General features: G+C 37.0%; 1 protein-coding gene and 2 long non-coding RNA genes across 6 annotated transcripts in view; 2 read left to right on the top strand and 1 right to left on the bottom strand.

The window, feature by feature from the left end:
- LOC121665590 overlaps window positions 1–5,818 on the top strand; it is a 35,480-nt gene extending 29,662 nt beyond the window's left edge. For all 3 annotated transcript variants that reach the window (XR_006016414.1, XR_006016413.1, XR_006016415.1), the window contains 2 exons: window positions 2,569–2,701; window positions 2,789–5,818. This is a non-coding gene — a long non-coding RNA (uncharacterized LOC121665590). The remainder of the gene's footprint in view (window positions 1–2,568; window positions 2,702–2,788) is intronic.
- Window positions 1–27,607, bottom strand: part of NTNG1 (netrin G1) — a 149,570-nt gene that overhangs the window by 21,934 nt on the left and 100,029 nt on the right. Inside the window, exons 5-9 of one of the 2 annotated variants that reach the window (XM_042029994.1) lie at window positions 25,075–25,101; window positions 15,190–15,255; window positions 13,231–13,290; window positions 8,053–8,220; window positions 2,468–2,605 (exon numbers count right to left, since the gene is read on the bottom strand). In XM_042029994.1, the coding sequence (XP_041885928.1) occupies window positions 2,468–2,605; window positions 8,053–8,220; window positions 13,231–13,290; window positions 15,190–15,255; window positions 25,075–25,101 (459 nt within the window). The remainder of the gene's footprint in view (window positions 1–2,467; window positions 2,606–8,052; window positions 8,221–13,230; window positions 13,291–15,189; window positions 15,256–25,074; window positions 25,102–27,607) is intronic. The other variant, XM_042029995.1, reaches the window with a different exon arrangement.
- LOC121665592 lies at window positions 22,112–26,600 on the top strand. The gene is made up of 4 exons (XR_006016418.1): window positions 22,112–22,540; window positions 22,652–22,721; window positions 23,184–23,320; window positions 26,057–26,600. It is a non-coding gene; the product is annotated as an uncharacterized LOC121665592 (long non-coding RNA).

Consider the following 27,607-nt stretch of genomic DNA (forward strand, 5'->3'; position numbering starts at 1 on the left):
GCCTATGTCTAACAAAAAGTAAGCACATACTGGTCTGTGTGTGTGTATCCATCTTTGCATATCTATGTTTCTGTACAGCACAGGCTTAGGGAAAAGCAGATCAAAACCACATGCTATGTGTCCAGACAAATAATCTTTTTGAGCTTTGCCAAGGCAACAGAATGAGTTCTTATTTTTCCTGTATATTGGGGTCTGCTTGCTTGCCCGGTCATTTGTTTAGAATTCAATGGGAAAATAACAAAGCTAAAACAGACACACTTCAAAATTAAATTAATTGGAATTCTGTTCTTCCATGATAAGACTTGAAAAGAGATTTAAATCAGTGTGTGGTTGGTAAAACGTGACAATTTGATGTATCTTCCATAAAACTGACAACCACATCTAGTTGTTTTTCTTCTGAAATTGATCAGATAATTTGGTCAAACTTGGCGAATATCTGACATTTACACAATCAGACTGAGATTTGTTCAGAAAATTGCAACATACTGAGGGAAACTCAATTAGTTTTGTCAGCAAATATAAAGGCACTAGCTTGCATTTCCAGAAACTGTCCAAAGCTTTTACAGATACTCTTGATTCAGCTAAAATCAAGCTAATTATATGCTGGGCTCAAAAAAACCCTCATTAAAAGAACATTATTTGTGTTATAATCTCCAAACCTGAAAAGATAGGAAATACTGAAATTAATAAACAATTTCTTTGTCAAGCTAGTATAAATATATTATTATATTACTGCAAAATTTGTTCCACAGCCTTCCAGACTTGTTCAGTATCTCAGCTACTTATTATCTTTTTTAAACCCACTGTGTGGACACAGTGTTAACTTTATTCAAATTCTATGCAGAGAACCATACTGATTTCTGTTTTCATTTTTTTCCCCCTTGTATTTCCTGTCACTGCAGTATTTCCAATGCTCCACAAATTCTAATGGTTATTTTGCCAGTACCTAGGATAAGGTACAGGGTGGTGACAACCTTCTTCTGCATACAGGGTGCAAGGCAGAGGGAGACCCTATGATTTCTGAGTGCATTGTTTGGGAGGTAACTGGGATCTGATCTGCTGAAGAATTAATAACAGAGAACTTTGAAACACTACTTCACCTGCTTCCTGCCCAATAATTTTTTTAATCATAACTCAAGTAGAAGCAGCTGGAAAATGAGAATACGGTTAACAACCCCATGTGAAAAGTATGGTTTAAATGACCTCCCAAATACAAACAGGAGCTTGCTGGTAGAAGCTGAGGAAGTCCAGTTTTCTCAGGTAGCACTGAACAGTGTTGCCCACGCAAACTTCTTTTCATATCCTATCTTTAATGCTATTTGGTTAATTATCACAGTATTTCCTGAAATTTTTTATTTATTAGTTTTCTTTCCAGATATAATTTGTTGAGTTGTCACAAGTCCAGCTTTTCTGATTCAGAGGTACTCATCACTTTGAGAGGCAGTGGTAATCTCTAGCTTTATCACTTTCTTTTTTTTGGTCTTAAACTTATATAAGATTTGAATTTGTTTTTGAGTATTTAGAGCATTTGCATGGCTATTGACCAATTTTATAATATTTGGATGATTGGTGTCAGTAATTCCACTTCCTTGTGTTTCTCAGTCTTAAGAATCAAAAGCAAGCTCTTCTAGAAATCTGTCTTTAATGCGTATAAGTTTAAGAATGCAGAGAGGCAGTGAAAGAAGGTGAAAGAAAAATGTGAGAGGACTCTCCAGAGTTTCTGGAAGTAGATGATCAAAATGGTTATGAAGAATAAATCTTAAGAATTTACTACAAACAAAATGTGCAATAAAAGTCTAATCCTGTATATACAGTAGTGATATTTCTACTCACTTGTTTACAAGACCCGTTAACCAGAAGAGAAGCTAAATTTATAACTAAGCATTGAAAAAACATGTGTTCTAGTACCATTTAAAGAAAATTTTGGCTCTTATTTTAAAGGATGTTAAGTATACTTCCATTTTTTTTCAACCAGTAGCTTTCATCTAGTTTTCACTAATTATTACAGGTACCAAGCCAGTGTTTTGCAGTTATTGTCCAGGGATAGTTTAAAGGTATGGAAGTATCATTAACTTAGTCAAGAAGCTGAAGTTTAGGACAGAAAAAAGTGAACATGCAGAGAAATCACCTTCTTTCTTTTAGTAAGAATTCTGAATTTGGAGTTAATATGCTGATGTTTAGTATACCAAACTCACTTCACAGTTGCCAAGACACGTGTATTTCCCTATGCCAGTGGGAGCTCCTCTGGCTGTTAGTGGGAGAGAGAGAGAGGACACTGCAAGTGTATTGGATGAACGGGACGGCACTGTCAGCGCCCTCAGCTGGAGTCTCCCAAGGTTCAGGCATTATGGCATTGGTACGGCCCAGAGCATTCGCTCGTTCTCTGCTCCCAAGAAGCGGCACATGACAGCACACAGACGAGAGGCAGCGGAGCTGCAGGAGAGGGGCGACTCTCAGAGTTACTTACGTTGACAGCCCAAGCTGTGCCAGATATATCCCGGCAGACATTTATCACATTTAGGCCCTGATGTTCCCTCCTTACACTCACAAAATCCTTTGTCATTACAGCGATCATGGACTGAACCAAAAGGGTTACAATAACAGTCTGCAGAAACAAGACAACACATACACACTGGATTCAGGTCTACATGTGGAGATAATTCATTCAATACCAATAAAGGGTGCATTTCCAGTGCTAAAGGTAAAGGAAGACTGTCTATTAAGGATATCTAGAGTAGTGAATATAACTACTACATGTCCATTTATTTGTTTGCACGTGTCATTTCAGGAAGAGGCATTTTATGATGCAAAGAGAAAGTAAACAGAAAAGACATAAAGGCAGAAGATACCATGGTCTTTGAGGGTGATTGTAACAGATTCTCTTTGGCAAGAATATTTTTGACAATTTAATGAACATTAGAAAAGCTTTGTATAGTATGGATATATCCATGTGCCATCAGGGTGAAATATTTTGCTGTATTAAAATAGGTTTCTCTGTATTACTCAATATTTTCAGAAGTGCTGAATGTCTTTACAGGGCTATATAAATGCACTTTACTTATTTCCAAGATAGTCTTCCTTTATAGGTTTGAGCAGTATAATAATTTATGTGAATATTTGCCATTAGATTGATGAGATTGTATTTATCAGTGACATTAATAAACCTTTTGCATATTCCGCAATGAAAAGCTTGAGATGAGCACTTATGTAATGCAAAACCTTTAAGAACAGGCTTTATGCAGCCATTTTAATTTCTCTCACCTCCCAGCGTGCAGATGGAAAATGCAGTGAGGCTCATTCCCCGCTGTATATTTTTCACATGTGTTCAGCTAATTAAAGAATAAGTAGGGTAACACATTTCCTCCCACAACACTTACTGTGTTGTTCATTCACAGCCCTTTCCTTTAATGTGATTACAATATCTGTGTTCGGCTTTTAGCCAGCTGAACAAAGGCAAGGAGCTTGCAGAGCTCATTTTTGGTACTTCTGTTCTTCACCTTAGTTACTCAGATTTTTGTGTTTTCAAATGAAGGACGATCTTATTTGTATGTAGACCCATGTAGACCCAGAGTAACTTCACTGTTAACTGAGACCACAGACACCTCTTGGAAGCATCTGATCTCTGCTGCTTCCTGGTTTGGGGCAACCTGCTGGGAGTCTGGATTTGTATGTCTGTGAATCAGTGCTACTTTGATGACTATGTTTGGCAGTTGTTCCCTAGCATTAGGTTAAACCTCAGTGGTACCATAAATGAAAAAATGGAGTTGAACTGGGAAGTTACATATGTACATATCTCCAATGAAAAAACTGTAACAGGAAAAAAAATCACCAGAAAGACATTTGTCATCTGTTGTCTCACTGCTTATTAACTATAAATTGCAGATGGCACTTTGAACATTTGGGATGCTGAAGAAGAATAGTTACCTTTGGCAAAAGGGTTTCACAATAATAATAGAGTCAATTAGCTGGCAACATTCGTTAATGAAGTGGAAAACTGACATGCCAAAAATACTGTGCAAGGCTGAGTATTATAGCAAAGTGAGTGCCATTTGAAAAGCTTGGAATTCTGATGTTAATCAGATGTATCAGATGTTTATGTAAAAAGGCATAGACTTGAGATACATTTTGAATGCAGGAAGTAAAATTTGCTTGAAGAATATAGAAAACCTTGAAAGACAAAAGCTTGGAATTACATTAAAAACAGAGGCCCCAATTCTTGTTAAAAAATAGCTTTGTTAGACATAATGAAGTCACAGTGATTTAAACAAGAATTTGTGAAAAAATGTATAGCCTGTGTTACTGGATGTTATATTTTCCAGAGAACAAGACCCTGAACCAGTGAAACCTTTCCTTAGGAACTCTATCCCATAAGCGTGTAGGAAGTTCCAGGCCCATTTCGTGCTATTCAAGGGGAAGTAGACAGTAGGAACAAAGCTTTAAACCAGGCCCTTTTGCAAAACTAGTAGATCCAATCAGAACACCCAACAGACTGATTCTAGCCTCCGTCTTTCCCAGTTGATACCACAGTAATATAACCTACAGAGGCCCACAGAACATTCAGGGTCATTGTCCAACACAGTATCACAGGCTGTGGAACGCTTCCCAAGGCCTACCAAATACTTAAGACATTTAAAATTTCAAAGGTCAAAATTTCAGTGTGCCACAGGGACACAATGAGTACCTCCAGTGCCCTCACAACAACAGGGCACTAAATAACACTAAACTAACATTCCCTGATCACCCTAATAAGCAAACCACACACAGGTTCCAGGGTGGGGGAAAAAGCGCCTGCAGATCTGAACTGAGAAAGAATTTTCTTCCTAACCTTCATCTGGTGACTCTTTGTAAGGTTGGGAAGATAACAGAAATAGTCAACTGTTCTCTGGGGTTCCCTCTATCAATGTGATGCTGCCAACAAAACACAATGAAAGTAAATAAAAAAGAAGATGGGGAAATGGGTTGAGGCTTGTAGGCTTGCTGCTTATCAGTCTGGGCTGGCAGTGGCTACAGGACAACCCTCAGGGTTCATTTAACCATGTGTCATTAGGGCTTCTGGTGTTAATTGAAGCTGAAGCCTAACTGACTGCAAGGGTGGCTTTGTTAAAAGTGTGACAGCAATCATCAGGTCAGTATTTATGATGTGAGGCAAAGGCCATGTTTTATTACTCTGGGTCTACTTGGTGGTTTCCATGCTATCCTTGCTTGTCAGTGTGTGTATTTACTGAAAGTTACGAGGGCTTTATCAAGAAATAAAAAACTCTTCAAGCTGTTAAATTATTTTTCACATAGAATGAATAATTTTTAACTTCAAAATACCTTGCTTGATTCAGAAACTGCAGTTGCCCATATGAGGTAATTTTGCAGTTAACATACAAATCCGCAAATTTTTGATATTTCATTTTAGGAAATAAAATCTATTTTGACTCTAAAGAAATTAAGGGCAACAAGAATTTAGATTTAAGACCACTGTATAATACATTGCATTTGGTTCACTGGTAAAAACCTTCTCAGTATTTGAATTCTTAATCTTAAAAATTAAACATTTTACATTTTCTTCATTTATTTAGCATCAGCTAAGATTCACAGATTTGTTATCCATGTACTTACCATATGTATTTCTGAAAACTGTGTAAGCAGTTTTGATAAATCAGAGCCAAAGCCCTATTAGCTGCCATTCAACTAGCTTATCCAAACATTTGTTACCTTTCTACATATATGGCTGAAGAGGAAAGAATTAGCCTGGAAAAATGACTTTCATACGGGAATAAGACTTGCATGTATCACTGGAAATCTGCTTATTAAAATGTTCATACCAACATTTCACTTGTAGTTAAACCACAGAACACTGCTTTTAAACTTGGAGAAAAGAGAAATGAGCGTTTCCAATAGAGCAAGACTGTGCTTGACCTTAGAAGGGTGGTGAATCCATCAACTCTCTCAGAGGTGAAAATACTCCATGTTTTGCCCAATTAAATATTAGGAGCCCCAGATCAAGACAGCACTTTAAGAACAAACTTCTCTGTTTTCTGAAAAGTGCTTAGGTGTCTGTTCATTTCACGAACTTTACACAAGAAGTAGGAAAGACCTCTTAAGTTGGCAAATCAACTAGGACACATACATTGGGAAACATACATTTTGTATGATAACTGTGATCCTGAAAACTCAGTTCAGCAAGAATGTTATTTATTCAAAATGAATTACCTAATATGTAGCAAACCAGGGTTTGATCCTATAGTCATTTTGCATGGTACAATTCTCATGGGAGACCAAGAGAATTCTGCGTGCATTAAGGTGGAAACTCAGCAAATGTTTTACATTGCCTTTTTTTTGTTTTCAGATTCATGCTAAATGAAAGATTTTAAAATTTTATTTTCTCAGTGTCTCAGCAATTTCAAAGTGCACAGTTGTCTTACCATGACATTCTAAATATACCACTCATAAATTAATGTTAAAATTACTTATTTTTGGCTTTTTATTTACTAACTTCCTTGTCTTATGTAGCTGCAGCTGCTGTCGTAGCATTTCAGTGTACATGGGAAAACAACACACTGAATGAGCTGATGAAAAATTCCAAACAGATTAATTTAGAGTCGTATTCATTAGGCCTATTTAGGCAGCTGAAATTATACAGCCCTGATGTCATACCAATGATGTCTGTCATCTGCATCAAACAAATATGTGGGACAGTGATTTTTTTCCAAGAACATTTGATTGTGTTAATCTCCTCAGCACAGTCATACAAAATCATGACTTGCCTACTAAAGTTCTTACTAGCTCAGACTAATTACTGTCAAAGGAGATCATGCATTTCCTGAATGCATTGCCAAGCAAAGTTAAAAGAAGGACACATGAAATGCAGTGCATGGATGGATCCGTGTGTTTATCACAAGATAAAAATGTAAATCTGTCAAGTTACAAACTCAGACAAATAATAGAAACCTAAATAATTTCTGGCCTGAATCTCAGCAATGGATTTTAAAAGACATTAAAATATAATTTATTCACCCATAGTCTATTTTGGTTTTACAATATATCTGCTAGCTACTCTTTGCTTCCTGGAAGACAGAAAGAAAAAAAAGTCACAATGAAAATCCAGAACAAGTCCTACTGATGCTTATGTCTATAAGAAACATTATATAATTAAATTCTCCATCTCTGTTTGTTATTAGAACATATTTAGTGGCTACCTGTTAATTACTGGCCATTGTACAAGGCCTCCTTTATTGACTATGTTCAGGCTTTACCTAAAGTGTCTTAACTTGTGCTGTGTATTATCTGTGGTGACATGAGAACAATGCATATTCTTCCAGGGTGATAAAGATCTTAAACTTTTTCCTAATATGCTTTTCTTATTATGTTCTGACATTTTCTCTAATTCTGCAGTTTGAATATTTATAGTAGATGCTTGTTCTAAAGCACTGTTTTCACCTAGGAATCTCTTTTCTAAGTTGACATCATGTCACACTGATTTGACAAATTCTGTTCCTAACTTCATGGGCATCATTTCAGTTTCTCCTCTAAGGAGAGAGGAAGTAACATTGCATTTACAGCCCTGTGTCTGGGAGCAGAATTAGCTGCAACCTGTTTTTGTGAAATTTAGAGAATAAAAGGGGTTAATAGAGATCCCTCCCCATGTCCTCTTGATGCAGCTGGCAAGTTTTGTAGGTCTCCAGGCAAGTATTCAAAAGTCTATACTAGTAATTGCAAAAGTCAGATTGGGAACAGGTATTTAAGACTCAACCCCTTGATTTCCACGTGTGACCCCAGTGTGGCTCCCTCCTGTGTGAGGACAGCACACCCAGTTTCTCAGGGGCTTCTGGGGAAAGTCAGCCCAGGACCTGTAGCCAGAGAGGTTCGACATCATTTATGGATTCAAAATGCCTCCTTGGGGCTACCAGGGCAATAGAAATGAGGTGAGAAGTCCACACAGATGTTCTTATCCATTGAAAAAGCTCATTCTGGCTTAAGTGGCAAGTAAGCAGCAGTGGTCCCTAGCAGCTGCCAGGAGCTGAAAAGGCACAGAAGAAAAGGAGCAGTTATCCCGGGACTGACCTATGCACACATTTTCATCGTCCAGCTCTGCAGAAGCATTTCTGAAGTAGCCCAGCCTGCATAACTCGCAGTGCTGACCTCTAGTGTTGTGCTTACAGCTCACGCAAATGACCGTATTGAGCAGCTCGATGTAACTGCACCGGTTGGAGTGCCCGAAGCATTCACAGTCTTTCAAGGAAGAACAGAAATGTATACAAAGTGTATACAGCAGCAGAGTAATAGCACATTACATGCTTAGTAAAAATGAACCATGAGCAGAAGTATGAATGAATGGCACATACATGTTAATCAATGTAACATGGACAGCAGCAGATGTTTATCTGCAATGGAAGTGGAGTTGGTTTCAGGCAGGTTAGCGTGACCCGACAACCATGGCATGACGTCGGAGGTTGGCTGTTGTTGGCAGACCTGATGGAACTGAAGCATTTGCAGTTGTAAACCTTTCAGGGTTACTGGAGGCTCAGTTTCCGCTGAGAGAAATGCACATATTTTTGCACATTTGAGATGAATATAAATCAAGACCCGGGAAAAACTTCCTCATATTAAAAATGTTAAATTCAGTGGACAAAATTGCCAAACTTCATTATGCTTAAATCCACAACTGTAAGTAAAATAAAAGCTTTTTTTTCTGACAAAAATGGCAACTATTCAAAAATGCTACTGAACTTGGGGTGCTATAACTGGTAGGCACCTTTAGAACCAGACTCTTCTATTTCAAGGCCAAACAAATCTCTAGTTTGACAATTTTGGCCAATGCCTCCTAAAACGATTAACAGTGAAGAAAAGGAAGGAAGACAGTTATTGGAGAATGACATCCACTGTACTTTTGAGGTAAGCATTAACCGATTTTTGTATTCTGAGATGAAAAGCAGTTGGGCCAGAAAAGATTATGAAAATTCTGAAATGTGTACTGACTGGAAAGCATGCTTACTGCAGCCATCTGAAATGAGGTTGGCATGACAGCCACCTTCAAAAAACCCCTTCATTAAATACAGAATGCTAGTGCCTTTTAGTCTTTAATCACAAGCAATGCTTGGCTTTATGCAGAATGAAGGAGAAATTAGAAATGTATCAATAACATTGTGGAAGACACAGCTCTGCTTTGTGTAGAACGCTTGTGTAAGCCTGATCACTCAACTCTTGGGATTATGAGCCCAGAATGAATGCAGGAAAGGTTACTAGGATGATCAGAGAAGTTGAGTCTATTCAAAAAGTGAAGAGTAGGAAAATTTGGCTTGTTTAGTCTAGGAAACTGATGATAGAAGATATCACCGGGCTATAAATACATCAAGGAGATAAGCCTCCTGCCATCCTAATGGACAACACTGGCACAAGAACAAATGGGTGTTAAGTGGCTACTGAGAAATTTCAGCTGGAAATTAGGAGATGGTATCTAGCCATTTAGGGCAGTGAGGTTCTCGAACACTTTCCATTTGTAGCAAAACAACAGCGATGCATTACAGATGTAGTTTATTAACTGGTGGAATAAATTACAGGATGTTTTCTGCAATAATGGAGCACTGGATGCAGTGACTTGGAAGGGCTTCGAGGTCTTGAAGTTAACTTGTCATGTAATTAGATAAAGCTGGAGCAGAGGGTGTAAAATGCTTCCATATATGACAGAGGCCAAGTCCCCTGTGCTGCCTTTCCCCTGGTATGCTCCTGCTTATGCTGTGGCACCTGATCATCCCACTGATGGTGGAGTAGGGTATCACATACAGTATTTGTGCCTGTCTGTATTTTTGTAGAGAAACAACAGTCCCAGTACATGTTTCTGAGTATGCTCTGCACTCCTAATACATGGATATTTCTTTGGCTTTTGTCTGATGTACTGGGCCATAAATAGATTGCAACGTAAATAGATTACATTTTTTCTTAGACACTTAGCACAACATATGTTTCAATCTTGAGAGCTGCCTTTCTGCTGCCAGAAACCATTAATCCATTTTACATATACGCATTTACTTAACAAATATTTCTTGTTCTCTTCAATGTTATTCTGCTAAACCAGTGTTTTGTGGTTTGTGCTAATCTGATAATTTTGATGCCAGTAATGGCTGGAGTACAAGAAAACATTTGGTATATCAGTCTCAGTATGTTACCACTTGACACAATCGAGTAGGGAGGAAAAAAATGTAATGTTTCTTGTCTTTTGCAGCTGGTCAGTCTGATTCAGCATCTCAGCCAGCCACCCTGCAGCATTTCTCCCCAGGTATATCCATCTTGCAGTGAAAACTGCCTGTGTGGAGCAGACGAAATCTAAAAGTGGAAACTAGCACTAGCAAACAGGAGTCATGGAAAACTGTTGTGATTGTGTTTACGTGTTTGATTTTTAAAGTAAGAAAGACTGACTAGTGATAAGCAATCTGATCTTTCTGAATCTTGTGTTCAGAAGCAAGGTTGTCTTAGTCTTTCTGTCTGACAAAGGACCTGTTGTCTGCTACCAACAGAGAATTTGTTTTGGTAAGATGATACTGTATTGGTATGTTGGTCATACTTGTTGCTAAACATTTTCATACTCCAGGTGAATTTAGAGGAAATAATTTGCCTATATACTATAAAGAAAAGCTGACTATGCTACATTATCTTCTGTACTTAAGGCAGCGGAAAGAAACGGAGAATATTATGTGAATGAATGACTCCACTATTTCCACTCTGAAATTGCAATATGACCTCCAATAATATTACTACTACTACACATAATTAGCAATTACAAAAGCACAAGAAACAAAGCTGCACATTAAGCAATTCACTCTGTAACAAGGATTGCTCTAAGTTATGATTTGGAGTGAAGAAACATCCAATAATTATGAACACATGCTCCTAAACTTATGCAGAAGGACTGCCCAAGTTCAGATGTGGATCATCAACATGAAAGGTAAACAATGAGACCAGTTCTTAAACTTGGTTGCATTTCTATGGGTATTGCTCTTTTGTAACAAGTGTGCTGCGTGAAACAAAGTCTTTGTCTCAAAGTTAACTAATGCTAAGGTACAGGAATGTTCTAGGAGTATTCATCAGACTAGGAAATGCTACATGGTGTAGAAAAAAACCACAGTTAACTTGAAAACAGTCTAACATCTGATCAAACATTAGCAATGGCAAAAGGAAAAAAAAAAAGGCAAGTAACAATTAAATCAATTTTGTGATAAGGTTTGCTTCCCCCCTGCCTCCCCACCATGTTAGTGCAATAATTTGTTGCTGTTGGCCTGATCAGTGAATCATTTTTACATCCCTCTGTGCTTACAAAACTAAGCTATGTAAAAAGTCCTCCTATGATCAGACTGGAATTAGTTTCTCTACTGGGTACATGAGGTGCTACCCTAAACCACTCAAACATAGCACGTAGAATTGCATTCAGAACCATGCCAGCTGGGAAGCTGTCAGTGCTGTATGCCTTCTAGCTTTTCATGTGGTTCTCCTTAACCAGAAAGTTAGACCTGTCAGAAGCACAGCTTAGGGTCTTTAGGCACACAGCTCTGGCTAGCAGCCTAAGCACTTTCACGCACTGGAAAAGTCATGGAATCACTGAAAGAGATGGGGGAAAAGTATCAAAATCAGGCTGCAAATGGTTTACCAACCATTGTGAAATGACACGAGTTTCTTACAGTGTTAGAAAATGCTGCTTTCAGTTTTGAGTACCACATGTCAGAAAAGACGCAGATAAGTTGAATAAGGAGTGAATGGTTCAGAAACTAAAATCTCAGAGAAGAGGTAATAATGATAGCTAGATAGGTTTAATGTGAAGGAAAAAGGGATTGCCGTGTTAGATGTGATCATTGTTTTTGGATGATTCAGGGACTGTCAAATCCCTTGCAAACTCACAGAAGCATTGACTCTCTGAGCCTCCCTGGCTATTTTCCAATGCAATGATTTTATTGAAACAATCTCGATCCTGTTGCAGAAAGCATGATAAAATTACCCACTGAAGGAGGCTCATGAAGAGGTTGACAATCTAATAGTTTTGTTTCTATAAATTGCAAACTTCCCCCCATTCTAATGTTATGCGTTTACATCTTTGAGATGACTTTGAGATACTATTATTGTGGGGACGAGGTTCAGCTGAAGCTTCAGCTGCAACCATTAAAACATGAAATGTCATCACATGAAACAATGGTAAACACACATGGAAGGGTAGCATCATTTCTAAACTAAGGTTGCATGAGATAGCTATCAGTGTCACTTTTTAATTAAAAGCACAAAGCATATTTCAAGAAAAGTGCATTCACAAATCATTAAATTATTTTGTCTTTTTCATTTTCCAGTCACTTCATGTTCTTCCTCCATATACTAAGGCAAACAAAGGAGATTTCATTGTAACCTTAGAAATTACCTGCTTCATAACAAACCGTATGGCTCATTACCATGATCTCATCAAATGGGTCAAACTAAGTTCAAGCATTTCTTAATAACCCTTTTCCTTGTTAATATGTATTTCATGAATAATGAGATATTCACAATAGCTACAGAAAGACAAAACATCTTCATACATACTCTACAGATAAATTGATGAGGAAAAACAATGAAAAGATCTCAGGGTTCAGACTGTGAATGACAGATATGCAAAATGAAACAGGTTGCCTGTAAGAGAGAATATTGGCATCCTTTATTATGTCCATATAATTCCATTATTTTGATAAAACACTGGAACATCAGTTAAAAATGTAATGCCTGCACTCTGAATTTTCACACTTACAATAAAATGAAGACATAAGGCACACTTACAATGCATTAAAGGACACAACAATGCATTACATTCCATGGCATTTACAGATACTTCTTGAGGACATGGACAATTGATGTTTTATGGATTGTTTGCCTTCAACTAATCTGCTTATGTTTCCTCTTTTACAATTTATGCATATCACTGAGGAAAACAAGACTCTAGTAAACATTTGCTTTCTAAGAAAGGATCTGAACAGTCATATTCATATATTTAACTCCTTTAAAAATAAATGCCATGTCACTCTATTTGCCACCAACAACTGTCTAAGAAGCATATTTATTTTTCTTTGTATGGCTTGTGTTTTTGTGACTTAATGCTTCTATTGTATTCAATGAAGATGCCTCACCAGTAAACTAATGGGTACACTTCACAGATATTCCAGATTCATACAGTGCAATGTTTTCACAACACAGAGCACTATGGGATCACCGTATGAATCCTAGAATTCCTACCTCTCTTGTGGTTTGCAACTTGAACAGAAGAAACAGTTGACATAGCTAATTTGGGAGCAACTGGATAGGTAATAAAATGAACAGCAAATTAGAAAAGGTATCATGTAGGAAAAAATCAAAATATTAAACATCTTTATTCTCTAACTTTTAACAATGGTTGGGTTTTTTTGTAAGGAAAGGGTAAAAGTTACAGAAAATGAGTTATGCACTATCAATTATTGAATCATTTGAGTTGTAATATCCAAGATCAAGAAGGGAATGTAATTCACATCCATGCACTTTGGCAGTTTTGTGTTAGAGGTTATTTGGTGGTTTCTCCCAACCCAAGACAAATGACTATATGGTAACCAGAGTAGTCTGAAAAGGGTTTTATTGAATTTGAATGCATACTTATTCTGGCTAAATAGTATAAACCTAAACCCCAAAATAAATTAATTAGATATAGGCAGATTTCTGTAATCATTCTTTTCATACACAATCCTTAACTGAAATTTTAATCTACACTATATGTTAAACACTGTGACAATATGTGGCAAACACACAAAAGCTGAATAGAAATGCTTTAAAGTTTTTGTGTTTTGTGCTCCCTACCAAAACATCAAAACTTAATTTATTTAAATTCTTATTTTTGGGGAAGAAACACTGAATAATTCTGTGCTGTTCAAGATTTATTTTGCAATGAAGTTAGGTCTTAGATCACACACAGTATAATTAAGCAATGAAATCCATTAGAAATGCTAAGTATAATTTAACTGGGAATGTTTTGATTTAAAGTTCCTCTGAATAACACAGGCTAATCCTTGCAGAGAGCAGAGGAAAAGAGATCAGTCTGGGTGGGCTTTTTTTTTGTTTGTTTGTTTAAAAAACACATGCAAAAACCTGGAAAATACAACATGAACTAAATGAAATTATTGGAATTCTAGGTATTACTTTACCAGGGATAGTTACTTTTAAATATACATGAATATCCAAACTAAAGTACACTGCTAATCCTTACAGACGGCACAGATCAATTAATATTTTCTATTTTGCTGGGCACATAGAAACTTGCACATATAACATGGGAGAGTTCACATGCACATGCATATGTTTGATTTGGTGATTGTGATCCATAGATTTAATTACAGCCCTTCCAGTGTAATCCCCAACAGATTCTCAATACATCTTATTTGGTCTAGTGGCTATTTTCTAGATTGCCTTTTCATTAATTCTATTCTCCACCTCTATAGCACAAAAAGGACACCCTTTGAAAATGAAAGCAAGCCACAGGCCAGATTTCTGCAGGGACTTTTGGGGGAGGAAAGGGCAGTAAATAAGAACAAAAGGACATTATTTTTGTAATGAGCAATCACTTTGAAATGTGAAGTATAGCTGAATACTTCCACAAATAACAAAGAATCTTAGTTTTATTCATCATCTTAAAAAGTAATTTTAGTTCTTTCCATGCTCATCATCATGCCATGTCTGTGAGTAATTTTTTGTGTAGCACTCAAATTGTAGAAAACCATGGGTCTGTCCTGCAGAGAACTTGCTTGTATTGTGGATGGCATGAAAGCTGAGAATGCTTCTCAGCTCACTTGGGAAAACAAAGTGGAAACAAGACATTAAAAATGGGTTTGATGTAGACAATGACAACCTTTGTTCACTTAAAAATCTTAAAACTTACTCAAAATATAGATTGTGCCATCTAAACAAGTCCAAAATGATCTTGGGCTTTCTGTGTATCACAAATTTTAATGTTTCTACTGTTCCCATACTCGCAGTAATGTGCAAAGTTGGAGTGTCGGAAGACTCTTTCAGGTAAGGTTTGTTTTATAGTTATTTTCTTACAGGATAGCATTACTTAGCACCAGAGCAAAATGAGTTGGATTATCATTGTTACTACTTTTGCCACCACGTGGGACTCGTTGAGTGCAATTTCAGTACTCTTAGACCGCTAGGAATTTTACAGCATCCTACCTTGGTTTGGTTTAGAAACCTCAAGGGAAGAAATATTCGGCCATATCCTATCAAACTTTGGAGGATCTGCATGCATCAGGAGAAATCAGGTTTTGTTATTTACATCTGTGATATTGTTCTAAACAGGCAAGCATACGGACAAAGACAGAGATTACACACAGCTATTACTGGACTAATCTAAGTTGCACTAGAACAGAACATGACTCCACAGTGAACAAGAAAACAAGCAATTGATGATTCCCAAAACACCAAATGGACATAAAATACTGTGCATAACAATTTTTTTTCTGTGGCTTAAAATATAATTTTTCGTGAAGAGAAGATATCCTAGGCCAATATATATGGTTCTAACACCAGGAACAAAACAGGAACATACTGTGTTAAATCTGCTCTGCAGAGATAAAATGACAGTATCAGACAAATATGGATTTCTTACCAAAGACACATATCTTACTGTAACATCCTGTTTCAGGGCCTTTTGAGTGAATTACATATCTGTTATCAGAAGAAATATATTTACCAGTAGAGTGGGCCTTTTCTTTGGCTCTCACACTTTGTGTGTTTCATCTATTTCCTATCACCTCTGCTGATGTATTTTACAGCTTGATTTTTTTTTTTTGTCATAACGTTAAATGTCTAAATTTCTTTTAAGTTCTACAAAATGTGTTACTTGCATGAAGCATTTTGTGTGAACAAAAGAATTAGCTGTGTCTCTTTAGAGCTTTATCTCCTTTGGTTAATGAGTTATGGGGCTGGGGAAGTGGGGAGTGACAGCCCTTAGCAGAATGGTGCTGGGTGTTGGAGATGAAAGTGAAGGGGATGGGGTTATAGGAAAGGAAAGAAAACTTTTTTTCTGTGTTTCCATCTGCCTAGCTTTGAACATTAGATTTGGACCATGTTTTTATCATCTTCTTTGAGTACTGCAGTGGTTGAGTCTTGTCTGAACCAAACAGAAAGGGTTACATCAGCCTACACTGTGGTGATATTAGTGGGGAGAGAGCTGTTCCTTCACTTTTATTTATGAGGAATTCATCTGGGTAGTGAGTAGATTGCAGTTCTCATAACCTGATTGGCATCAAGGGGCTAGGCCTGTATCTTTATCAAGATGGTGAATTTCACTGTTACATCCATCTTAGCAGAAAACCTGTAGAGAAGCTATGACAAAAGGAGCGGGGCTTCAAACATCTGACACGGAAGGAGGACATCCCAAATCATCTTCTGACCTGTATGTCAAGGGTGAAAAGAAATTGTCTGGGTGGGGCTTTCTGTCCCTAAAATCCTTCCACACAGAGAACAATTAAAGGAAAGGATGGGGACCTGCATTATGCCATTCACTGTTAGGCAGCCTTCTGCAATAGAATGTGTCAAGTTGTAATATAATCACATAACTACAGCAAATTCTTGCATTTTTGTGCTTTTCCTTATCAATCAAGAAAACAGAAGAAAGAAAAACTGAGTCAGTTTGGTAGATTCTCAGTCTATGTATTGGCTAACGTTAACCTGCCTCTACAGGTCAGATCCACCAATTCCCACACATAGGAAATGCAAATGCCCCAGTCTGAGTGGAAGACAGAAAGTATCTAAAAGCTGTACCTAGTGAGGTGGTGTGGTAACCCTCGCCCCCTCCACTGACAGACTGCCACCATGCACCTGGAGACCACCTTCCTCGTCCTCAAACACTCACTGACAAATTACTTGCACAGTTAATTCCCTGTTAAAATTTTGGTAGCTTTAGGAACACTTAAGACTTGACCTAAGCATTTTAAAGTGACCCGACATTAGACATAACATAAAAATCAGTAGGTAAAAAAGGAAAAGGAATCGTTATGGACTGTGTTGTCCTGCTGTCCCCTCAGCAGTTTTTTCTTTTAGCCATTGTGCAGCATCAGAGTTGTTGCAGAAAACTAGTCACATTTTGGACTGGAGCTCCCAATATCCTTGTGGTGTTGAATACTGTGTGGCACACCTGCTACAAAAATTCACATGTATAATGGTCTTCAACTGAAAAGGCCTAGGTATTACCAGAGGTAAAATTAATAGTGTCAAATAACTTTGTAATGCCTTAGAACTAACCCTCTGGAATTTGTCATTTAATAAACTATAGGTCCTATATAGTAAATCAGATACTTTACATAATCAAAGTGATATAATCAGTAATATTTAATATATAATTTATCCTGATTATGACTTAAGTAATCTCGTGTCCAAGTAAAATCACTCCTTGTAAGGCAGAAAAAAATAACTTACATATTTCTTAGAGATTCTATAAATGCTATAGATCCATGCTTGTTTTAGCAAACTTACTTAAAATGGAGGTTGTGACTTACTGCAAAATAATTAAAAATTCCCTGATCCTTTAAATTAGATAACACTGAACTGAGTTTCTTAATGGGCACCCAAAACAATAGAGCATATTTACCGTGCCTGGAGAATACCATTTAAGTATTATTACTAGTGATTATTACTGGTTATTACTGATAATTATAACCATCTTAGAAGGGACTTCTGGAGGTCATTTATTTCCACAGTTTGCTCATGGCCGGGTCAACTTTAAAGTTAGATGAGGTTGTTGAGGGTCATATCCAGCTGAGACCAGCTGCTGCTTGGTAATGTGGTTAATGCTCCTGAGACTTAATGCTTCTGTTATGTGCTCTTTTCAATCTTTGGTAAAGAGGATATCTTTTTCTCATATCCTTTATTCATGGCCTGTATTTCCATCAAGATTACAGGTTTCTTGATAAAGGTCTTTCTTCAAATCTTTGAATTTTTTTTTTTAATGGAGATGACTTTAAATGCTTTATCTGAAAAGGTAGGTGAGATGTCCAAGTCAAAGAAAGTTGGCTGTAATTCCACATGTATATTGGAGCAGATGAGTCATCTTTTGAACAGGCACTGGGAAGATTCATTTAGCAGCGAGTTATTCTTTCACAGCAACCTGTGAAAATATTTTAGTCCTTGGTGGTTACCACTAAGGGTTTTATTTATAGAGAAGGTGACTAGATAAACCAATCTTTTCCAGAAGAGTTCCATGTCTGGAAACTGCATTTTGTAATTAGAGTCATTATTTGCCAGAGTAATAAATGAATCTTGGTGTAGGTATTCTATAAGATGTGCTATTTCAATCTACTGTAATGTATTCCTTGACAGTTATTCTGGGCAAAAAAGACTAAGAAATGTGAAAGAGACTTTCTAAATGTATGTTTGAGTGTTACTATTTAAAAGTGAAGCTACTGTAGGCATCTTTAAGAGTGAAGGTATGCAAGCTGTGTGACTGAGCAGAAAATCAGATAGGACATTTTAAATTTGCATGGTATATTTTTGCATTTTTAGTTACTATTGTTCCACAGCCAATTATATGTAGAAAGTAACTATTGGGAAAAAAAAAATCTTACTTTCATGAAGTAAGGAAAAAACTTACTGCATTATATTTATTGAATGTATGATAATTTCCTTTTTCTACTCCCAATTTTTTTTCCCCCCCTTACCTCTGGTATTAAACTAAGAAAATCTGTCTCAAATATTCACTGGAAGTACAGTCTGCACCATGGGCTACATCATGGTTTCAAATTGGGGAAATAAAGGAAACGAATGGGTAGTTTCAGCCTAATTCCAACCAGACAGCTGCACATGAAAAAACCTGTCACGATCTTGGCAGAAATTAATTGGCATTTTGTTGGTTTCTCACTCCAACCAAGTACTGAGCTGGCAGAAAAATTAAAATGTATTCCCAGTGAGAGGGGCTGTCCCTCCTCCAGGATGAGAGCAGAGGTGGTGAAGCGCAGGATTCTCCGCTGCTGCCTGGGCACCTGAGCTCTGCAGCCCACAGTGCCTGATCATTCCTCAAGTGATTCTGCTGGCCCAGCCCACAAGCAACGCATCTGCTCAAAATTACTACTCATAAATCTGTAAGTCTTAAATAATGCTCACTAGTGGCAGACAGGGAGCACTTGTGTTGGCAACTATCATTATTAATTTAATTTGTAATAACAATAAGGAACCCTAGTGAGATACGCTGATTAAGATGTTTTCTAACTTCTTTCCATTTAAAACAAAAAAAAACCATTAGAAGTGTATCAGTATAAACTTAATGATTCAGTAGAACTTCATGTCTCCAGCCATAGAAAGCTGGCCTTGCCACCGCCTATTTTAAACCATGAGTAGGCAGCAGTAAATATCTGTTCTAAATTACAGATGTCTGCTGAGGACAGTGGAGTTATGACAGTTGTTTTAGGTGCTAATATTGGACAAAAAATTAGGATTACTAAAAAATAATGCTCACTAAAATCACTGGTAGATTTGGTAGCTGCTGGAGTAATTGAGTGTTTTTATATCAGATTGTATTCCACCACTTCTTGCAAGCATCATGATATCATTGTTACAGCATTTCTACCTCCTTTAGTCTTTTTGAAGTTATGATAATCTACCTCACATAAATTTTGCCTTTTAGCACTTTCATTAAACTGTAAAATCTAAGCCACTGAAAGAGAGAAATGCTGATTTTTTTTTTTTTTATCAACCCTTTATTTTATTAAGTTAAAAAGAAAAATACTTGGCCAATATTAGGCAATCTTTCTTGGAGCAATGTAGGAAGTTTCATACCTGTTCCTTTGAAGAAAGGAGAATTCTGCATAAATGTGAAGATGTGGTTGTTTTATGGTAGCTCCTCAGCCATAACAGCTTTTATAACTGTTGGAAGAATTTAAATGTAATTAGTCCTTTATGTGTCCACTTGTTGTAGACTAAAAAAGAAAGCGATCTTTTTAGAGGCTTAAAAAGATAATCCAATGATCCATCTCTGAAAACTTTCAGATATCAGAAAAAAAATCCACTGATTTGAACAAATTGTTGGCTGATTCTCAAAATAGTGAGGGCTGAGGGAATTTGTCAGTTTAAAGTATTTCCACTAAAATGTTTGTAGAAGTGCCCAATGAATTCAAGTATTTTTGGAACAAAACATTTAGGTACATTCTCATGAAAAAAAAGAATTACTTTGTTGATAGTTTGCAGGGGTAGTGTTCTTTTTTATTTTGACTGCTTTTTCTTATAAAAATGCTGAAATTGGCTGATTGCCTGGAATTATTGTACAGTAATTCACAACTGATGAGCAGTAAATCAAGGTCTTTTTTCTAAAAATCACTATGCTGATTTAGAAACCTCATTCTTTGCTTAACTCTGTGAAATAAACTGATTACATGTCTAAGGAGCAGAAAGAAAAAGATGAGAGGGTAACACAGAAATGCATTTTTTTCCTGGAAATTTCTCCCCAAGCTTTATAGTTTATTAGATTTTAAAATATCTTTTTGGATCATGTCAAGTCTCTATAAACTTCCTTGAGTAACTGAGCTCAACTTGCCTGTTGCAACTGCCATGTGTTTTGCATGGGTACCATGGTACATATTGAAATGTTGATATCTTATTTTCTAGAGTATCCCATCATTTGATTATTTATTAATGGTTAAAAGAAAGACAACTGTGAACTGAGTAATTTTCCATATATTACAACAAATCAAAAAGCATTGAAAACACTTCTTGATTGACTGATTTAAACTAACTCAAGATAATGACAGTAAACTGGAAAGAGGAAACAACTCTAAACTGTCAGTGGCCACATCTATGAGACTGCTGAGCACAGCTCTTCTTATCTGTTAAAATTGGTGGATCTGGCAATACCAAAACTGAAACAAAGGCTCCCCCAAAATCCCACCCAACAACCTCTCAGTGCTCTCTGAGGCAGCACTGGTGATTTCTGACCCTGCCCTCGAAATCACTGCAAAGAGGTGGTTTCTGCTCAGTGCTGGGCTCAGTTCTGCTTTCTCACCTTCAGGGGCCACATCCCAGCTATACAGGACAAAACTGGCTTTGTTGTGAATCCTACCAGGTGAAACTACCTGTAATGGATTTATTTGGAATGTAAATTTCTTTCAGATCCAGTATTGAGATGAGCACATCATATCACAAAGGCTGTTTGTATTTTCTTTCAGCTCAGTCATCTTTTAATAGAATGGAAAAATCTAATTTTTAAAGCAAAAGATTCCAAGTTCTTCAAAGTATTAAAGGAGGGAAAACAAATACTGGCTTGATCTTATAATAAGTTATCTAGATAAGGTGATTGCCTTAGACTAGAAGCCTGATTAACAATATTATTTATTAAAAGATCAGATTTGGATAAAATTAAATTGAAATGAGAACATTTTGCTAATATGTCCAAAATAATAGATACAGTCTGAAGACAATATTTAAATGTGTTATGGAGGTAGATATCTTAGTGGTCTCTCAACAGTAAAGCTTTCTTTAAAACTTGACTTCAAATAATAATAGAAAAGTCATGTACAACCTAGTTATGCATGTTTATACCCTGCTGACATGTGTTGGGTATACACTCTAGTCCAGAGCTTGGCATGGTAATGGCTTCGATCACATAATTGAAGATTTAATGAGAGAACTTCTTGGTTACTGCAAGAGGGCAAAATCAGGTCCAAAATACTTTGTGTTATTAAAAAAGAAAAAAAAAAACCACTAGTATTTGCTCTCACCACCTTTTAAGATATATATTTACCACATTAAAATTTCATGAGAAATATGAAAAACAAATAAAGCTACACTCATCCAGACACTATTTTAGCTCCAGAAGAATACCTACTAGATTTTTCAAGGTTAAGAAAACAATAAAATAAGAAAGTGCCCATTCAGTTTTCTTTTTTTTTTTTACTTCTGTGTCTTGCATTCATTATCATAAAAAAAGGTCTCTTAATTTAAAATTGGCTATAAGGAAGAACAAAAACATAGAGAACAAAGCAGAAAATACTGTTTGATTATTGTGATTGCATCTTGCACTTGGGTGCATGGTCTGTCTCTAAACTCTGACTCATCTGCCAGCAGCAGGCTTTAAGGTGATAATCACCCACACAGAGCTATTTGCACATCATGTCTATCCTATCCTCTATCTAATTATACCCTTTGTAACAAACTGTTTAGCATAATTAGTGGAGTTATGCTTTACAGGAAAAAAGACAGAAGCAATAGTTCAGAAGATTCAACTTTTTGAAGGCATACATGTATAGATTAGTAATGTCGGTGTTTGGTCACAATCGAGAACATTCTGATGCACTGGTATATGTAAAATTGTACAATCATTATTTTAGCAAGTAAAATAATGCAGTTTTCAGAATATTTACATATAGTATGTAAGCACTGCTTAAAATTATGAAATGGTTTTGGGACTCATTAATTGCTAACACTTTAACCAGTATTTTTTCAGACATGGCTGAAAAATGCTGAAAGGGCCAGCATTGTAATCAAGAATGCTGGAAATGGTCAGAGAACCTATTATTCAACTGATAGACAACAGCAGGTACAAATGACCTTAATGGGAAAGCTCTGGGTTTTGTTTGTTTTGTTTTCTTCTAGATGATCAGAAAGGATGTTTACTAATGACCACTCTTTCTTTGTGTTCAAATTTTAGTGCTGCTTTAATACAAAATCCTTTGAGGTAAAAAAGAAAAATAGAGAATAATACATATATGTGCACACAGGTAAATATATTTTATTTTTCTTTGCTAGCTTGCACTGCAGTCTTGAAAAAGTGTTAAATGAACATTGCTTGAGGTGGCATCGTCTTTGCATGATGGAAGTTCAGTCTTTCTAGCCACCCTGCCCCAACCCCATCCTCCTTATAAACTAGAAAGAGCTGGGAGCACACAAAAGCCAATACCCCCCTGTAGATGTTTGCTGCCAGGCAAAATGAAACCCAAACTGTATCTCCCGAGAGTAACTTCCTGTCCCCAGATGGGAAAAAACTCTGCTGATATGAAAACAAATACTTCATTAGCATAGACAAAACAAAAATCATGCAGAATCCATTAAAGCAGCCACAACTAATTAATCTTGTTTGGTTTTGTGTGTTAATTGGACTTCTGTTAAATTCTCTTTGAGAACAGGAGAAATTATGGATTCTATCCTTTTTTAACAAAAATTCTGCTATTCCTATGTTATAGGAAAGATGTTCAGAACATTGAGCAAGTAGAGTTATTTCCTCCCTGAGCTCTCTAAGAAAAAACACATGGAAAAAACAAGCAGAGTATCAGTATTTACTTGTGCTCATGAAGAGATGCTCATACTTCACCCTTTTCAGGTAGGCAAAGAAATTTGTTGGATTCTACCATATATTATTCCAAGACATTTACAGCAGAGTAAAGACAAAACGTAGATTTGCAGAAACTCTTATACTTCCTACAGAATGTTAAGCAGAATTTTCTCCATTTGTAATAAGTAAACTGTGCTAATCACCCCAGTGTAAAATACAAAGAGGTCAACAAGGCATCCTTTCAGCTCACCATTGTTCAAAAGGTATTTGAGTTTCCCTATTAAGTTTTCAAAGGCCAACATCTGCTGATGCTCAGAAATGGTAGATGTGGTGACGAAGGCTGTATGGAGTGTGAAGTGAAAACACAACCATATAGACCATGCAACACACTACTAAGAAACTATAGCACAATCAAACTCCAAAGAGCTATTTCCCATTCATCCCATTTCTGTTATTAATGGCAGGCATATTTCTGAGAACGGTGACATAAACTTATTCTCTTTCATTTAATATGTATAAACACAAAGTTTTGAAAATAGCATATCACTATGAATCTGCAGTCATAAAAATACCAGAGGAGACACTAGAGCAGGCAAATGACATTATTAAGATTGAAGGCTTTCATTTGCACAATGTTGTCATTGATGCTGTTTTGCTGTTTAAAGCAGAAAACAGATGCTGTGACATTTAGCCGCTAACACTGCTCTCACCTGCAAGGGAGATAGTTTTGATGGCATTTAACTTGGCTGTCTAGAGCTTAACAAATCAGTGCTATTCATGAGCTTAAGTAATCTGAGTTGATTATAAATTGATAGTCCTGATCCTGCATCATAAGAAGTGAGACAGTTTTACCCAAATTATTAAAAACTTTTCAGTTGGATATCGGGTATGGCAAATTGCATTTAACAACTGTGATATTGTATAACTGTGATAGTCCTGCATTATGCAAGTTGTGCCTAAAGTATCAGCAAAGCTGAGGCTGTGGGGAATATTCTTTCTGTGAGCCACGGCAGGATCCCATTTTTCCCTCCCTGCTTTATTGGCAATTAACTGACGTGCCATGACTGTGTGCCCTCCTCAGTTGTGGAGCCCAGCTGAGGCTCACAGCTGAGCTGCTGTGCACTTGGTCTCTTCACGTGTTTTCTTTAAGTAAACATCTATTTTATTGATATAGTAGTTCTTTACAAAACAGTGTCATGATTTTGTTCTAGCTTAAGAGTAGTATTCTGGTCCTTTCATTGCATACAGGAAAGCATTTTTCTGTGAAGGAACACAGTTTAATTTATTTTGTGGAGTAAAGCCGAGTTCAAAGCCCGCTAGAGTTAATGCAGATTCCAGCAGATACGCTGCATTTGCTAATGTACTTCATAGAAATGAAAGCTATTCCATTTGTAAACTTTTCCATTTGCTCTTTGGATTTATACACACGTATACATACATGAAAATTATTGGTCCTATACTTCTGTTATTAGCAAATACTTTTTTTCAAGATGCTCAACAAATATTTTCTCTGCAACAGTCTTAATTCTTTGTGTCACATTCAGTTTTATAGGACTCAGTGCTCATCTGCTGATAAGAATCGATCAGAAAATCTGGGGCTGAATGCAGATGTAAGGAGTGACATTCTCTCCAACCACGTAATAACAGTTACATGTTAATGCCAGAGAGGAAGGCCAATACACAGCCCCTGCACCACAGGGCATGCTGTCAGAGGAACATTATCTACATCAGAAAGGGATGTTGGGAAATCAGATCCATGAAGCTGAATGACAGTGCAAAACAATACTGGTTTTATTACTTACTACCAATACTGGAAATACTGGGTATACCTGTAGAGAAAGAAAACACAAAGAAATATAGTTAGCTGTTTGCTGTAGGTGGCTGAGCTATTACATCTAAGATTCTGAAAACATTTTCAGAATACTTTATCAATACATAGTTAAACTCAAGCATCTGCCATTACATGCCCAGTCCTTTATAAATGCAGAGTCTTTAGATTTTTCAGTATGGGGCTGCAGAGACCACTAAAATGCATTGACAGATGGGCTCTACACCAGCTCTCTGAACTTCATGAATTTGTTCAGAACAGTTTTGTATTTCAACTAACCAGCCATTAGGTTTAATGCTCTAGATAAAAATATCAGTCATGCATGTATTATGCAGATCTAGGAGAGTAATTTAACCAAGGGATAGATGCATTGCTAACTGCTTTGGCCAGCTGCTTAAATCAGCTGGTACCTTCTGTTGCATTAATTGTATATAGCTATTTTTCCCTCTTTTACCTGACAGTTATCTAAATTAAGCTATGTAAAAGAAATGTAATTGAGTGGAACAATCTAATGCAGTAGGTTGGCCTTATTGATTAAGCCTCTCATTGATTTATTTTTTTTTTTCCTGTGTTCATTTCAATTCCTAAACTGAATTAATGCAAGGAAACCATTCCAGAGGCAGGTGAGATTTACCATAAGTGGTGGGGCTGTAGAGGAGTAAAACTCCTTTACTGGATAAGCAATGTGGGAATCTCATGTTGTATAATGCAATCCCAAGAACTAGCTTCTTGTCAGGTCTGCTCTGAAACCTAGGCTTTGTGTGTAGCACAAAACCATGGATATGAAATCTTTCCTGAAATGCCATTTTCTTAAGATAAGTGCTATTGTAGGTTAACTTAGGTTAGTCAGAAACTGCAGATCAGCATTGAAATCCTGGATATTTGCATCCTCTTCCTTAAATACCGTTTGCCTTTTTAAAGTTTTATTGACTTTTGTGGCGTGCATTTTGTTGCAGGAATCTGTCTGTTTCTCCATTAAACATCTGCTACACTTCTTCAACATCTATCTTGAAGTTCTCCCTTACTCAGAGATGGCATGGACCTCACTCTACAATTAAGTAAACTGGAATGAAGGAGTATCTTGAGAATAAGTGATATTCAATGTAAGCAAGGTTGCAGAGTCAAGCTGGGAACACTCCTAACTTGTGGCATGGCTAAGACAATGCTAAGTAACAGAATTTGCAGAATTGGGACCAAACCCAGATTTGTTACATTTCACCACATCAGTCCTGGGCCACATGTCAGAATTGCAGCTCTCTGGTTTCATATCCTGTGGCACCTGTGGCCTGACAGAGCACCTTAGACAGCACCTGCTGCTCACTCGAGCCCACACTCAGATGTTTGCAAACTTAATTATTTCTACTTCTGCTGAGATGAACATGTATTTTCTGAAATTTTAGCACCATGAGCTATCAAAAGCTAAATGCAAATATCATCATAATAGAACAGTCATAGTTCTAATAGTAACAAAAAGTGTTTTTTTTAGTTAGGATAATTAAAGAAAACTTCTATCCCCTTGTTTTAAATGTCAAAAACACAATCAATTTTCAAATAATTTTCCCTGAAGTTTCAATAGGAGCTTGCTTAATTTTTTGCAAGTCATTGTAGCTGGTTTAAATTAGCAGAATTAGTTTTCCTTTATACACTCACAGAACCTACACAAATATTAGATAAAAGACAAAAACTGTTCTCGCACTCACACTTGCACTGTGAAATGGTATTTGTATTTCCTCTGGGTATACTCCCCCGCCTCAAACCTGTCTCCTACACACACATACAAATATCCTTTCCTTTCTCTCCTGAACAGATTGTAGCAAAAGAAGAGGTTTTCCTGCAAGTCTGCTCTCCTCATATTATCGTACTTCAAAATTTTCAATGAATTCACAGTGATAAATGCTTCCTGGGCAGAGAATAATGAACACAAGATGCCTGCTAGCCTGAGGGCTTTGTATTAACCTTGCAAAAATATCTTCAGGTTCTGTTTCAAAAGCTGTTTTGCTATTTCTGTACAGAGTTTCTTAGTTAGTGTGGTCTTCTGTAACCAGACTGATTTTTGTACTACCAGGTATCCCTGTGTGGGGTGACTGGCCTTGATAGTGCACTACTTTATGCCCTTCTTAGTAAAGGGAGTGAGAATGACACTTCTGAGTTTGTCTGGAAAGGAGCTGGTTATGTAGGGCCATGAAGCAGGATCTATTAACACACTGTGAAAACCACACATATGATGGGGAAATTATTCTTAGAAGAAGTGTTTGTGGGAGATCTGGAGTTACATATTGAGGCTAGCTCTTGAATTCAGCTGAGCTGTATTTGGTGCAAGTCCTTAGATAACGAGGCACAGGAGGTATGATTCTGCTCTCCTTCTCTGTCAGTGTGGAGGCAGGCAAGGGCCTGAGCTCACGGCTCTGCGTGTGCCACTGCTGCTGGGGACCACCACAGGCTGCGGGGTCATCCCCCCACTGCTGGGGACCACCACAGGCTGCGGGGTCATCCCCCCACTGCTGGGG

The sequence above is a fragment of the Corvus kubaryi genome, unplaced genomic scaffold, assembly GCF_017639235.1.
Source record: "Corvus kubaryi isolate FWS band 111438036 unplaced genomic scaffold, C.kubaryi_AGA036_p1.0 37334, whole genome shotgun sequence".
NCBI lineage: Eukaryota > Metazoa > Chordata > Aves > Passeriformes > Corvidae > Corvus > Corvus kubaryi.